Source organism: Pomacea canaliculata, linkage group LG4, assembly GCF_003073045.1.
Source record: "Pomacea canaliculata isolate SZHN2017 linkage group LG4, ASM307304v1, whole genome shotgun sequence".
Classification (NCBI taxonomy): domain Eukaryota; kingdom Metazoa; phylum Mollusca; class Gastropoda; order Architaenioglossa; family Ampullariidae; genus Pomacea; species Pomacea canaliculata.
Genome location: NC_037593.1, coordinates 17,877,791 through 17,891,718, shown reverse-complemented (window position 1 = coordinate 17,891,718; position 13,928 = coordinate 17,877,791). Strand labels below are relative to the sequence as shown.

General features: G+C 33.6%; 1 protein-coding gene across 2 annotated transcripts; it reads left to right on the top strand.

The window, feature by feature from the left end:
- The first annotated feature begins 110 nt into the window (after nt 1-110).
- On the top strand, nt 111-13,703 carry LOC112561634 (protein pinocchio-like). Of its 2 annotated transcripts, none has more exons than XM_025234220.1 (5): nt 111-206; nt 1,108-1,262; nt 1,656-1,800; nt 5,934-6,063; nt 6,347-13,703. In XM_025234220.1, the coding sequence occupies exons 2-5, from the start codon at nt 1,154-1,156 to the stop codon at nt 6,485-6,487; spliced, it is 525 nt and encodes a 174-aa protein (XP_025090005.1). In that variant the 5' UTR covers nt 111-206; nt 1,108-1,153; the 3' UTR covers nt 6,488-13,703. The 2 variants fall into 2 exon arrangements, with proteins under 2 accessions (XP_025090005.1, XP_025090006.1); XM_025234221.1 differs by having other exon boundaries at nt 141-242.
- The last annotated feature ends 225 nt before the right edge of the window (nt 13,704-13,928 follow it).

Here is a 13,928-nt window from a genome sequence, read left to right as displayed (position 1 = left end):
TTCTGACTAATTAAAAAATGTGTCTTGTATCTTTGTTGAATATAATGTTTAGATAATTAACTAGCAATATGAAGCTATTTTTGCATTCAGTTACATTAGATAAGTTTTATGTGTTACTTTACGGTAGTAAACAAGTATGGGGGATATTTGGCGAGGAAGAGCATAAAATTTGTGCAGTTGAAGAAGTGAGCATTGAGGGAACCACAGTAAGCACGAAATTGCTACATTTTACTTATGAATAGGTAACAAGGGGCACTGTTCATGCGTGTTTAGATGTAATATAAAGAGTGCTTAAGTGAGATCTCAGTCTTAATAGAAGAATTCTTATTAATCACTAATTTCTAATGAATATGAGAATGCGTGTTGTTTTCATTACCAGTTGGCTAATCAGAAAACGTTTAGACTATAGAAAACAATAATAGGATATTCTTCATTTTAAAAGTAATTTTAATTAATCTGATGAAGATTAGTCAAACATTTTTCGTCCTATCGCTGCGATACACATTGCTAGTCATTGCGCGAAGCAAGGAAACATATCATATATGAGATGACAGATTGCTATGCAGAATTTCATACACTTACGCAGAAAAAAAACGCATTTCCACGTGCCAATGCATCTCATAAAATTTGGAAGTACAAAATTAATTTTCGCATGATTAGAGAATAAAAATAATAACTAAATTTAAAAAAAACTATACCTTGGAAATCAAAGCGCTTTCTGGGATTAAAAATAATATACACAGCCTATGGAAATTGATGTCTGAAAGCGTATAGCAGTTAGAGATTAGTCAACACCTTGATACTTTTTGTATTATACAGTAATGCAGACTGCCTGTATACAACGGGTTCAGTTATGGCACCCTGGAACAAAGTAAAATGTTGCATCTAACATGTCATGTGCAGCCCTATGCTCCTCAAGGAGTAACCAGGAATAAACAACATGTCAATCATTCTACAATAATGCACATTTTCACAGATAAATTCTGATACTTTGTGACAAATTAATTATTATTTAAGAGTCAAGATATAAAATTTGATAATTGTGTTTAAGTGTAAGTAGTAGAAAATGTAATGTTCTTTTCTTTTTTCCTAATAATTTTTTTTCAGAGTAACAAAGCATTGGAAGAAATAGGAAAGATTGAAATATAGGTGAATGGAGGCAGAGGCTGCAAAAGATTCTGTGTTTGATGAAGGTTTTGTTGAGCTGGAGGTGCCTGAAGATGAAGCCATGGAAGTAGCAAGTTCTGCAACAGAGCAAGAGGGTGAGAATAGCTGCCAGAAAGAAGTGTCAGATAGATCTGAACATGGATAATTAATATAAAAAGCTTGCACTTGATTAAGTTTACCAGATAATTGTATTATGATTCTTCTCTACACTCTTAGTTGAATGTACTATAATACAAAAGTAGATATGGGGAAATCTTGTTGTCTTAAACATAGAAGCAGAAAATGGGGTTTGGTTTTTCTAAGAATAAGATGAGAGAAATCTAATCACTACACCTACTAGATGCTTGGAAACCTAAACTAAAATCTGTCTTTAAAGAGAAAGGAAGAAAATGAATGTAAGCACCATCACTCAGTATTTAAAAATTGTAAGTTGTACCATGAATTGTAGAATGTAACTTCAGTATCAAAACTGCTTTTCTTGTATACAGTTGATGAAGTGCTGGGTGGTCCTAAAGCAACAGTGTACTTTAAGGATTCAAATCCAGGTTTGCAAGGTCGAGGAATACCAACAGATGAGGTAGAACAGATTATGCAGTCAGAGGCCTATCAGCGCAGAATTGCAACATGTCATTTGTAAGTTTTTACAGGGTTCGCAGGGTCCTTACCTATCCTTACAAGTTCTTACGTAGAGAATTTTCGACGTAAGGCCTTATAAGTCCTTATATTTGCCATGGGTTTTTACAATTTCTCACGCACATCCTTACATTTTCTCAGTGACCCTTACAAGTCCTTACATCGATAAAATATTACCACAAATTTATTTTTCATGCCTCTTATAAATCCACAAATTTATTTTCGGAGTCGACTTTGGCGCAAAATACAGTTGATTCTTCGCCTCAAAATACAAACGATTTACAGCAGAATTTTTTAAGTTTTTTTGGAAGAAATTAGGGTCATTTATCATAAGGTCACTTAACGAGGCCTTCAGAGATGGGGAACTTTCACATCCTCAGAAGGAAGGACTCATTACTTGTATACCTAAGGGTGACAAGGCTAGAGAATTTATTAAAAACTGGCGGCCGATATCGCTCTTAAATGTAGTCTATAAAATAGGTTCAAAATGTATAGCCACGCGTATTAAAAAAGTACTTCCATTACTGGTCGCGGATGACCAAACAGGATTTATGGCTAATAGATACATTGGGGACAATATTAGATTCATATATGACCTGATAGTTTACCTTGACCACAAAAATCTACCAGGTTTATTGCTTAGTTTGGATTATGAGAAAGCGTTCGATACCATAGACTGGTCCTTTATGCACAAAGTATTAAGGACACTTGGATTTGGGACTGATATCTGTAACTGGATAAAAACATTCTACCAAAACATTAAGTCAGCGGTTATGGTTAATGGAAGACTATCAGATTGGTTTGAAATAAAACGTGGATGTAGGCAAGGGGATCCAATATCACCATACCTATTCATACTTTGTGCTGAAGTCCTAGCAGTAATGATAAGGAAGAATGTTAATATAAGAGGTATTATAATAAATGAAAAAGAACATAAAATATTACAGTTTGCCGATGACACACAAATCTTTATGGAGGGCGATGAAGTATCGTTTAATAACACTTTGATTACATTAAATAAATACACTAGAATGTCAGGACTACAGATAAATTTTGAAAAAACAGAAGCTATCTGGCTAGGAAATAGAAAAAATTCACCCATAAAATATGCCCCACACCTGAAGTTTAAATGGAATCCATCAGAATTTAAAATATTAGGGATATGGCTAAGCACTAAGTTAGAAACATGTTACACTCTAAACTTTAAGGAAAAATATATTGAAACAAGGAATTTAATGAAATCCTGGCTTAAACGAGTTATTACTCCAATGGGAAGAGTGGCTGTATTAAAATCATTAATACTATCAAAATTAATTTATTTATGGATACTGCTACCCAATCCCCCTATCCAAGATATACAAGAACTTCAAAAGCAATGCTTTAACTTTGTGTGGGATGGAAAACCTGATCGAATAAACAGGAAAGTTGTAGTGAAAACTGTTCGTAATGGGGGCTTAAGTATACCCAACATTTATCAATATATAAAAGCGCTAAAGCTGATGTGGATTAAAAAGCTAAATGTCACTGAACATAAATGGAAAGATGTAGTGATAAAGACATACCCAAAACTCGTAGATATTGATAAATATGGCCCAAATGTGTACTTTGACACACAACATAAAAATAAATTCTGGAAAGATGTATTAAATGCTTATGGGAATTCTATTATTATGTCAAGCCAGAAACATTAGAGGAGGTGATGGCAGAACCAATACATTTAAACAGTAGATTTCAGCTTGGCAAGAATGTTATTTTCTTTAAAAACTGGGTTAGTAAAGGGTTATATAGAATTAAACATTTTTATAATGAATCTGGTGTACTTCTGTCCCTGGATGGAATTAATGCCAAGTATGGAACAACAATAGATATAGTTACATATATGGGATGTGCAAAAATAATTAAAAAATTTATACAGTCAGTGGGCATTACAATTAGGAACAACACTGCACAAGAAACTTCAAAAGCTATTAAACTAATTAATTCTATAAAGAAAGGTTCCAAATATTATTACGAAATATTGACAGAAAGTACAATCAGGCCCAAATGTTGTGAAAAATGGGAAAATAAAATGGGGGTTCAATTACCCTGGAAAATAATATTTTCAAAGGTTCAAGGAATAGAAGATATTAAACTGAGATGGTTTCAGTGCAGAATTACACACAGAATTCTAGGTACAAACTCCCTGGCAGAATATATGGGGTAGAAGTTAATAATAAATGTACTTTCTGTGGCAAGGAAAGGGAGACAATTGAACATTTATTTTGGCGCTGTAAGGAAACCAAATTATTTTGGACAAGCCTAGAAAAAAGCAATAAGAGAAAAATGCCCTAAAAATAATAAATTAGCACTTAATGAATCTGTAATACTATTTGGATATGAAGCAAACTGTCCAATAGATAAGACGTTAGAGAATATACTACTAGAAGCAAAGTGGTTTATCTATAAATGTAAAATAGAGAAGAAACAGCCAGACTTAAGAGTTTTTATGCTACAGCTAAATAGAAAATACAAGATTGAGGAATTTAGTGCACTTGTTAATATGAAATTGCATGAATTTATAATAAGCTGGGCTGATTATAAGAATTTTATGAGTTTATCTGGAAATATATAATTTCACGACTATGTTGTTTAATGTAAATTGCATGGTGCAACATATTAATCTAACACTAGCCAAGTGGACACCTTTCTTTCTTTCTTTTTCTTTTTTTTTTCCTTCCCGCTCTATCTCTTCTCTTCAGTTATGGATTTTGTCTAACAGATAGATGTATTTTTAAAATTGTTGAATTTGTTGAATTTATGTGCACATGTTCATTGTTTATGTATTGCTTAATAATAAAAAAAAAAAAAATTACTTTGCCTGTACAGTTTCACAAGTAAAGTATAACTGAACAATTGGTGTGATATTTCATTGTTTAAAAATTGCTGTTTTATATAGAAAATATTTTGGTTCTTCATGGTTAGCTGCTGTGAACAAAAATGGGTCTTGCTATTATTGCTCTGAATAACAGTTTGTTGGCTGTTGCCTCGAGATTAAATAAATTTGTAAATTTCTATTATGCAAACATTCCTACATAGTGAGGGTGTAGTTACTGTCGTGTAATGACTAGATCGAACAATTGTTTTCAGCTTTTTACTAAAGCTTTTTCCTACTTTTGATATATACATATATATACATTTGCTGAACTTGTGTGAAAGATAATTTTTGTACAAAGGAGAAACAAGTTTTTGTGAGAACAGTATGGCTGCAGTTTTTGTGTCAGTCAAACTCTGAGTTATGCTGGAACAAACTGCACATTTCTGGAAATTGTTTTGCAGTTTGTGGTATGCAACCAATGAAGATGGAGGTTCTCTGTTAAAAAATTTTGCAATCACAACAGCATGATTGAGTCTGCACTGTGATGTCTCCAAGCGTTTATTGTAATCTAAATACTTGTTTTGCTAATCCTCCAGCCAATAAATCAATCATTCAATCATCATCCTCGTAATCATTCATAATCATCCTCGTAATCATCATCACTATGTACTTGTACTTGTACTAATGGACTGCCTGCAGGCGATTTCTTTTCAACCTCTGGAACGAACGAATGATTGATACCTTATGTGCATATGACTGTATTATATTGCAAGATATTGTAATTTCTATTTCATGTATCTGTGAGACAAAATAAATGTTATATATAAAAAAACAAAAAAAAAAAAAAAAAAAAAAAAAAAAAAAAAAAAAACGATTCTTCACCTCACCGCTGTTTTAATCACATGGCTGTCAAGTCTCGTTCATGAGGAGAACTTACATTTCACGAAATTTTAGTCTTGACAGATGACTACATTTCTTTGTCTTCTTGACAATTAAAAAAATGCCGGGGAAGTGGTTTTTTTTTCCCCATGAGAACAGGCTAAAGGAAGAAAAATATAAAGACTGGTTGATAAAAGACTGTAAAGATAAACATTAGACCTTTGACTTATGGTTGGATGATGAGTCATAGTGGAAATCTGAAATATAAGTTCCCTTAATTCTACATCCTGATTGTGAATTTACTAATATCCACCATTAATGCCGTTGGTAACTCTTGAAAAGTTGCTGAAGTCTTATTTAGTAATTTATCCTCTTGTGTTTCTCTCACGATGTTTTATAGGTGTGGGCAGTGCTGGTATGACAACAAATTCCGTGTGGGCTGCCATGAATGCGGTGGGTTTCCTCTACAACGTGCTTGCCCAGTTTGTGATGGACAGTGTGGAAGTCAATGGACCAGAAACATCAAACTTGTAAGTGCAGTTACATTTTGAAAAAATATCAATGTTTTTTACTGCAAAGTAGATGGTTAGTTAGTCTGCACTATAGACACTTTTTTATTCATGAAATGTTTGTATGTACAGTTGTGTCCACAAACATGAATGCATTCATGAATGGGGTGTGGGTGTGTGTGTAAGCATTGGGAAGGCAAAGGAGTTAAAAGAAATTCATAAAAATATCTTCTTCATCCCTGTGTTTGAAACTATTTTTTTTTCGTCATTGATTTTTTTTTTTCTTTTTTCTTTAACTTTGCAGTCTCATAGTTTCCACGAAGCACACTGGGATGGCTCCTGTGCACTGCCTCCAGAAGTTCAACATGCATTCCAGCTCAGAAAATTGACAGACTCTTCCGAAGAAACCCTATCAGAAGGCCTACAAGATCTGTCTACCAGTTAGCTTTGTGTATGCACCAGTTTGTTACAATCCCTATGATAATTCCTTTTTTTTTCACTGGCATATCATTGCTTATTTTTGCTTATTGCACCCCTGGAATGCTGTTTTACAAGAAACTGATCCTGTGATTTTTGATTGAGAATGGCATAACCTGACATTATTTCGGGTCACTTTGAAAACAAACGATCTGTCAAGACGATATAGCATAAGAGTATTCTCATGTCATTGGGATCAAATAATTAAGGATATTGCTACTTCATGTGTCACATTTTATGAGTCTGACTTCAAATACAATTGTCTAATTAAGATATAAAGATATTAAGAAAATAGAATGACCAATTTTTTACAAATTTGAATTAATTACATGATGCTGTTTAGGAGTAGAATCTGCTGGTATTAAAACATTTTCTTGTCCTAATCATAGAAATCAGTCATTGGCAATATTAGAACGAATTTTCATAAAGAATTCATATGTCATAATCATTTTTCTTGTGAATCATGTCAATATTAGTTTTTGCATATTCCTGAGAGCCTGCCAAATGTGTTAATGAGTATAACCTATTTACACTATTAATCAGCAACTGTGTCTATGCACAGATTATTGTTCCAGTACCTATATTAATTTTTTTAAGTTGAATAAGAATTCTAAATTTAATCTTTTGGAAGACAGAAAGGTTTCCTTGGTCATAAAGTTTTGTCAACTTTTTTCAGTACAGTCAGCATTTTTCTTTTCTTCCACCATCATAGCATCAGTTATTGTAGGTGGGCTCTTTGTACTTGTTATTTGACTGAACGAGGGTTAAACTGCTGTGCAAAATTTATAGTACAAAATATATGAAAAAACGAATGGTGTTCTACTTGAAAATTGTTATCTATTAGTGTTGCAAGACTGAAAGAACGGATGACTGGAAGCTTTTATTGCAAATAATACATGTTATTTTCTTATAGAAATACAGTGCTGTTACTCATTTTGGACAAAGCACAGCAGGTGATAAATGGAAATCTCTTTTTATTTTTCTTCTTTTTTTGAAAAAGCATTTTTCGACTTTTGGTGAACAAATCATTTTTGAGGGAGGGTTGGGGGATGTTGCGTACATTTTTTTCTTTTCTTTTCACGTTTTTACTTTTCAGACCTTAAAAATACAACTAGTAAGGGTTGATAGATACCAGTCAGTATAGAAGGGGTTGTCTTTGGTTAAAACAGAGAAAGAGTGTTGAAAACTTAGAAGAAATTTTTTCATTGTTTTTTTATATGTGACTTGTCTAATTAACTTTCCCCCAGACTTTAAAAGAAAGGATCCCAGATATTATTTTGCCCCATGATCTGACAGTCTAATGTACTGTTAACTGAAAAAGCAGAATGACGGTAGTTTTTTCAGAGGATATTTATATCTTGTTGACCAATTTTCTCCCTAAGAACACTTGCTGTTGTTGTGATGGGAAAAAAAATCTGTGATTTGTTCGAAAGTCCACAAAGCAAGATGACATCAGGTATTACACGATTAGTCTATTCACATTTGTATGTCATACCCCTGTGCTTATATTTTGCTGGAACCTAATTTTTCATGTGCTGGTGGCAGATGTTTGTTTCTTGTTTATCTGTTTTACCGCTTAAACATTTATAAAGTTTACTAGTGAGACTGGAAGAGTTCCTCAGCAGATGGTGCTTATGGAGTTTGAATATTTTGTGGGGGTGATTTTGCAATTAGTGCAGTTTATAGCTGTGGGATTGCAATCATGAGCAAACAAAATACATAGATATTTTTCGGTTTACAAAATGCGAGATGGCTTTGTTATAAAACCATGGTTAAAGAATTGTTTCTTTCTTGACTTTTATTTTATTTCAAGTTGTAAGCATCGACAAGACACTAAATTTGGTGGTGAGGATGGGGGAGTTAATACAACTGCTTGGGTATGATGACAAAGTACAGTTGTAGGTGTTGATGCTACTTTCTAGCCTCATGCATATTTCAACAAATGAAGCAGAGAAATCGAACCTAAAATTGAATGCTTGAAAGCATAAAAGGGAAAATCAGGATCTAGGAAGATCAATAGTTTGTTATCAGAAGTAATGAGCTGTTCATCTTTAGAATGTCACTTGTGAATGCTGACCTCTTTTGCTACATTTTCTCATTTCCATTTATTTATGAACTTGAACTGTGCTGAAAATATAATAAAATTTAGCATCAAATTTGAGTCATCTAGAAACCAACATGTTGATCTGCATCTTGAATTGCTCATAAGCAGCATTATCAGATTTGTGATACAATGCCGCTATTTTCTAACTCAGTATTTTCACAACAAATGAAATGTATCTGCATTTTTTCTGTTTTGTTATTTCTTTTGTAGTTTCAGAGAATTATTTCCTGTTTATTTTTGGTCTGCAGAAAGTATTATGCCATTTTTTGAAAGGATAAAATTGTTGAGGCTTTGTAATTCTTATCAGCTAAATATTTCCTGTTTATTTTGTGTCTGTCATTTTTAGAATGATTAGAATTGTCGAGTTTGTATAATTGTTAATAGATAAACAACCATAGGGTGTTGTATGGGATAAAATTAAATATCTGGGGAAAACCAGTTAACTGTGGAAAGTAACTGTAGTGGTTCCAGAAAACAAAATTATGAAGAGGTTTTTTGCATGTTTACACTGTTTACTATCATTGATAAAGGTACCTATATACTTTTCATGGCAGAGATCTCATCCAGTTACTACTTAATTTTTCTTGGGCAATACACAATACACCAGGCAAGTTTTTTAAGAAAAAGTTTGATTTCAAAAGCCTAGCTGTAGCCTGTTTTTGATTTATGTGTTTGTTGATGTGCAACTCTTAGTATCACTTTTTTCACAAGTTTTGCCATTATTATTTTATCATTTTATGCTAACCTTCTGTTTTTAACAAGTAAGTTTTTACATTTTAGATATGACAATTTAGAAAGAAAGAGTTTGTGTACTCACATGCACATACATGTGGGGGTATGCACATAGTGTAAGGGACAGACGCAAGCAAGGAGATGCATCACAGATTTGTTGATTCCTGTTTGTGAACAAAAGAGGCAGGTGACATTTACTTTTGTATTATGTTTTTGCCATGTAATTTTACTGTTTGTGAAAACTCATTTCAAATTTACCTGTTATGAAAATTTAAGAAGTAAAACCTAAAACTGCAGTCTCCACTGCAAGGTCATCGTCATAATCATCATTGTAAATTAGTTCTAGTTGGCCTTGGGAGTACCTGATAATATCACCAACTTTCACCATCTTTCTTGTTTGTCTTCTATTCTCTGGCATCTGCCAGGCCAGTCTACTCTTGGATGTAGTCTGCCCATTTCTTTGGCCTACCTTTTTTTCCTCTGTACAGGATTGTCTTTTGCATGGCTTGATGGTCTTCCCGTGGGCCTGTACCATTTTAGTTTGCATCTTCTCATGATAGCCAGGTAGAGCGCTAATACAGCTGAAGTTCTTGCCTGGTTCTCTTTTATATTTACTCACTGATGACATGGTTAGTGTGAGAGATTGAAAGTATCCTCTTGTAGAATCTCATCTCCATTGTCTGTATTATCTTTTGCAAGAATCCACGTTCAACATGCTTATAGAAAGATTGAAATGATCAAAGAGGACAGAACTATTATTTGCATTTATTTTTGTTACTGAGTGTCGAGATATGTCATTAAAGATGGGATTTAGTTTAGTGCTTGCTGTTAGTGTGCTGTTCTGGAGAGCTCTTCAGTCCTAGTCAAAGACAGTCCCAAGCTGTAGACACCCTTGCCTTATAATGTTTGCTTTTTCAAGATGTTCATCATTATCAACAAGCTTTTTCCAGGTGATTGATCAGCCACCTGTGCTAACTAAATGAATGTTCTATTAATGCATCTGCCATGATTACTTTAAAAGAGCAGATCTCTACCTTTTTTTAATAAAAAGGACATTTCTTAAAAGAAAAGGAGAACAGTTTAACTATAAGCAACATCAAACTCCCGTTATTTTCTTTGTTAACTCAGTTGCCATTTTCTATCTGTGTATGGGGGTGGAGATGGTCAAAAGAATTTGATTTTTCAGGAGTTACACTTCATAATAGCGAAGACATGTAACTTTCATTCCATAAAAGTGATCTCCCTGATCATGTTTTTATTATTTCTGTTTATGTTATTGATATGCACGTTAAACATGGACATAAATTTCGAAAAATGTGGTAGTTGTATGATGATTGTAATATTCATGTACAGATTGAATGAATGAAAGTAGCTGTGTGGTTTGTGTGTGCATTTCCACAGGTAGAACCTTACAATGCAAGAGCACAGTTTCACAACTTGTGTACAAAACAAAAAAAGAGAAAAAGTAAGGGGCTAAAGGCCATTAATGTGGATTAACCATTGTCTTTTTATTTTTACCTGGTTGATTGTAAATTAATGTCATACAATTACACACTTAAGCATAATTTTTTGTGTTTATTTTTGCATGATGGTAGTTAATTTTTATGAACAGTAACAACTGTACATGTAATTCTTTTGTTTATGTATTTTTCAATAGCCATTACAGATTTTGGTGAAAGGATTTCATAGACTGTCGGTCTTCAGGACTGAAAGAAGAGTACGGAAGGTGGGGGAGTCAGTATTTATGCATGTAATAGAATGTATTACTGATTTCCCCATTAAAAATCATACTTTTATTGATGTTAAACATTGCATTTGCTTATTTTCTGTGACTTGTTTTTTTTACTTCTGAATATTTTAATGCATTTATTTCATGACTGGAGAAAATTAACTTTTTTCCCTTCACAATTTGATGTTGAGATCTGAAAAATCTGTTTCTACATTGTATCTCTTACATCCCTTCACCCAAATATGCTTTTTGTGAAAGTGTTTTTCAATTTTAACAGGTTTACTCTTCCTTCATTTGCTTTTCTTAACTAACGGGAAAAAAATGACACTTTTAAGCACACTGCTTTAATGTTTTTTCAGGTATTCCATCATGTTTGTATGGTCACCACATCAAGTTGTCGTTGACTGTCTGTTTTAGATGCCGCATTTAAAAAACAAAAACCATTGAATCTTAAAAATATAAAACAACATTCATTGTTGCTTAAAATCATATCTTTTTTTTTCAAATACCACATTGTTGATAGGAAGACATTTTTCACTGGAATATGCATCATTTCTCCAGTCTTATTTTTTTCTAAGGAAATCCCCAAAGGACATTGTAATGTTCTGTACTTGTACTTTTTCCCATATTTTGAAAATCCTTTGAAGTGTTTTTCATATTGACCATATTCGTTACAAGCCTCCAAGCAAAATATGAAGTGACTATCACTTTCCATGCAGACTAGTCATCCTGTGGCACAGGTCTTTTTTGTATTGTATTAATGTATGTGGTGCTACAGAGTTTGATGGATGTACCACAGAGAGCAAGGTGGTGCAAGAGCACTTTCAGATGCAGCCAGGATCAAAGAAGTGTGTCGCTGGCTTGTTTCCAGAGAGGAGGAAATGTTTATTTTCATTATGCAGGTGTCTTTGCTTGGGGGTCTTTGATGTTTGATTCATCACAGGTATTTTTCTCTCATTCATGACTTGAATTAAGATGCAATAGTATAGCTATGACAGTTTAATGGCATGGCCATTATAGATGCAGGTAAATTGTATACGCCTAATTTGAGGGCTGTGTGATTTAGTACTTATGGTTAGCTACCTCTCCTTCACACAGAAGCTCATAACATTTAAAGTTTGATAGTTACCTCATACAAGAAGCCATTATGTTCTTGGCAGCATTTATTAAGGAGTTTGTGCATAATGTGTGCACCTAGGTAACAGCTAATAAGACACAACTGGCCTGCAGTACAAAGACAAGCAAACCATGACCAAAACATTGGTCTGACTGTTGCAGCATTGTGCAGGGAATCTTTCAAGTAACAAATATAAGATATGCAAGGACGGAGTGGATTGTAGTAATCACCACTGTAGGCATTCCTTAAATTCTTACCTCAGGGGTGGGGACAAATTTTACTTCAGTGGTCTTGAGAGGAATTTAGTGACCAAACATGGAATTCATGCAGATCTGTATAAGGGTGCTATTGATCCATTAAAACCTTGGAGGGTGCTTTATTTATCAGATGCAAGATATTTTAAGACAGAAAATTAATAAGCTGCATGTAGGGTTTTTTTTTGGTTTCTTAAAAATGCATGTGAGAGTATAGTTTGCGAAGGAAATCGTGATGCACACTGCAGATACAAAAAGAGAAAAGCTTGTCTAAAGTCAAAAAAGAAATAGACAACTTTATTTTGTTGATCTCTGGTTGAGGCCTTATGTGCAGCCTGATGCACGAAGAGGATTAGATTATTTTGTTGATGTTTTATTATTTAATGATTTTACAAGGTAGTGTTTTCTTCATGTTGCAAGGGAAATATTATATTGTTTAAGAGCTGCTTAATGTGCATATTTGTTGTAGTGCTTTGAACATAACAAAAGTTATCATTTGAAAGAAAATGCTCCACAACCTTTTTCAGCATTGAAAGTGTGCAGCTTTTGTAAAATAATTTTTGTGCTGGTTCTTCACAAATAATCATTCATCGGGAAAATGGCTCAAAATGTGTCAATGTGATAGTGTCGGTGTCATTTTGCAGGTTTAGCACTGCATGATCAGTGAAGCATGTGGTTTCTCCTTAATATGATTTCGTGCATGTTTCACATCTCTGAGTATTGCACGGCCACATGTTTGAACCATTTTATTGATATATGAAAGGAAGGGTTAGACATAACCATCATCGCTCCCAAAAGTTCAACTTAAGTTGAACTACAGATTTAGTTTACTTACAGCAAGCATTGGTGATAAACCTTTTGAGTCTGCACTGCTTAAATGCTGTCTTTTTCTACATTTCTTTTCTTTGTGATATTCAGTTTGTATTTTTGTACAACAAGTGGGAGTCTCAGAATATATTTGTGTCACAGGAGGATTTTTGTCATCAACTATATGTGTGGAAATCAAGTCTGAAACAAATTTTGGAATGGTTGGCAGAGATGGGGTATGGAATTTGTTGTGTTTAATTAAGTCTCAGGCATACAAGTTACTTTGTGACATTCTGAAGATTTAACCTTTCTTTTTTAATATGCACTAAATAAAAACTTGAAAGTGGCTTTTAAATATAGACATCCTGTAATTAAGACTGTACAGCTGCACTGCTTTCGAATGTGAAAAAAAGCATTGTGTAATAAACTGCTTTCGTATTGCAGCTGAGTTGAGGTTATTTTTCAAAATTTGCATTAAACCACCATGCATGTGATGGCAAACCAGAGTAGTCCATTGTGTAGGAGCATGCCTCTATAGTTTATTTGATGGAAAATAAAAATCTCCATTTTCCCATCCCTCTCCCTGTTGATATCAATATTTTCATTGCCCACGTTAATATTATTGCCGTTGGCATTCTGCGCATCTGATTCTGTCACCTATAATAA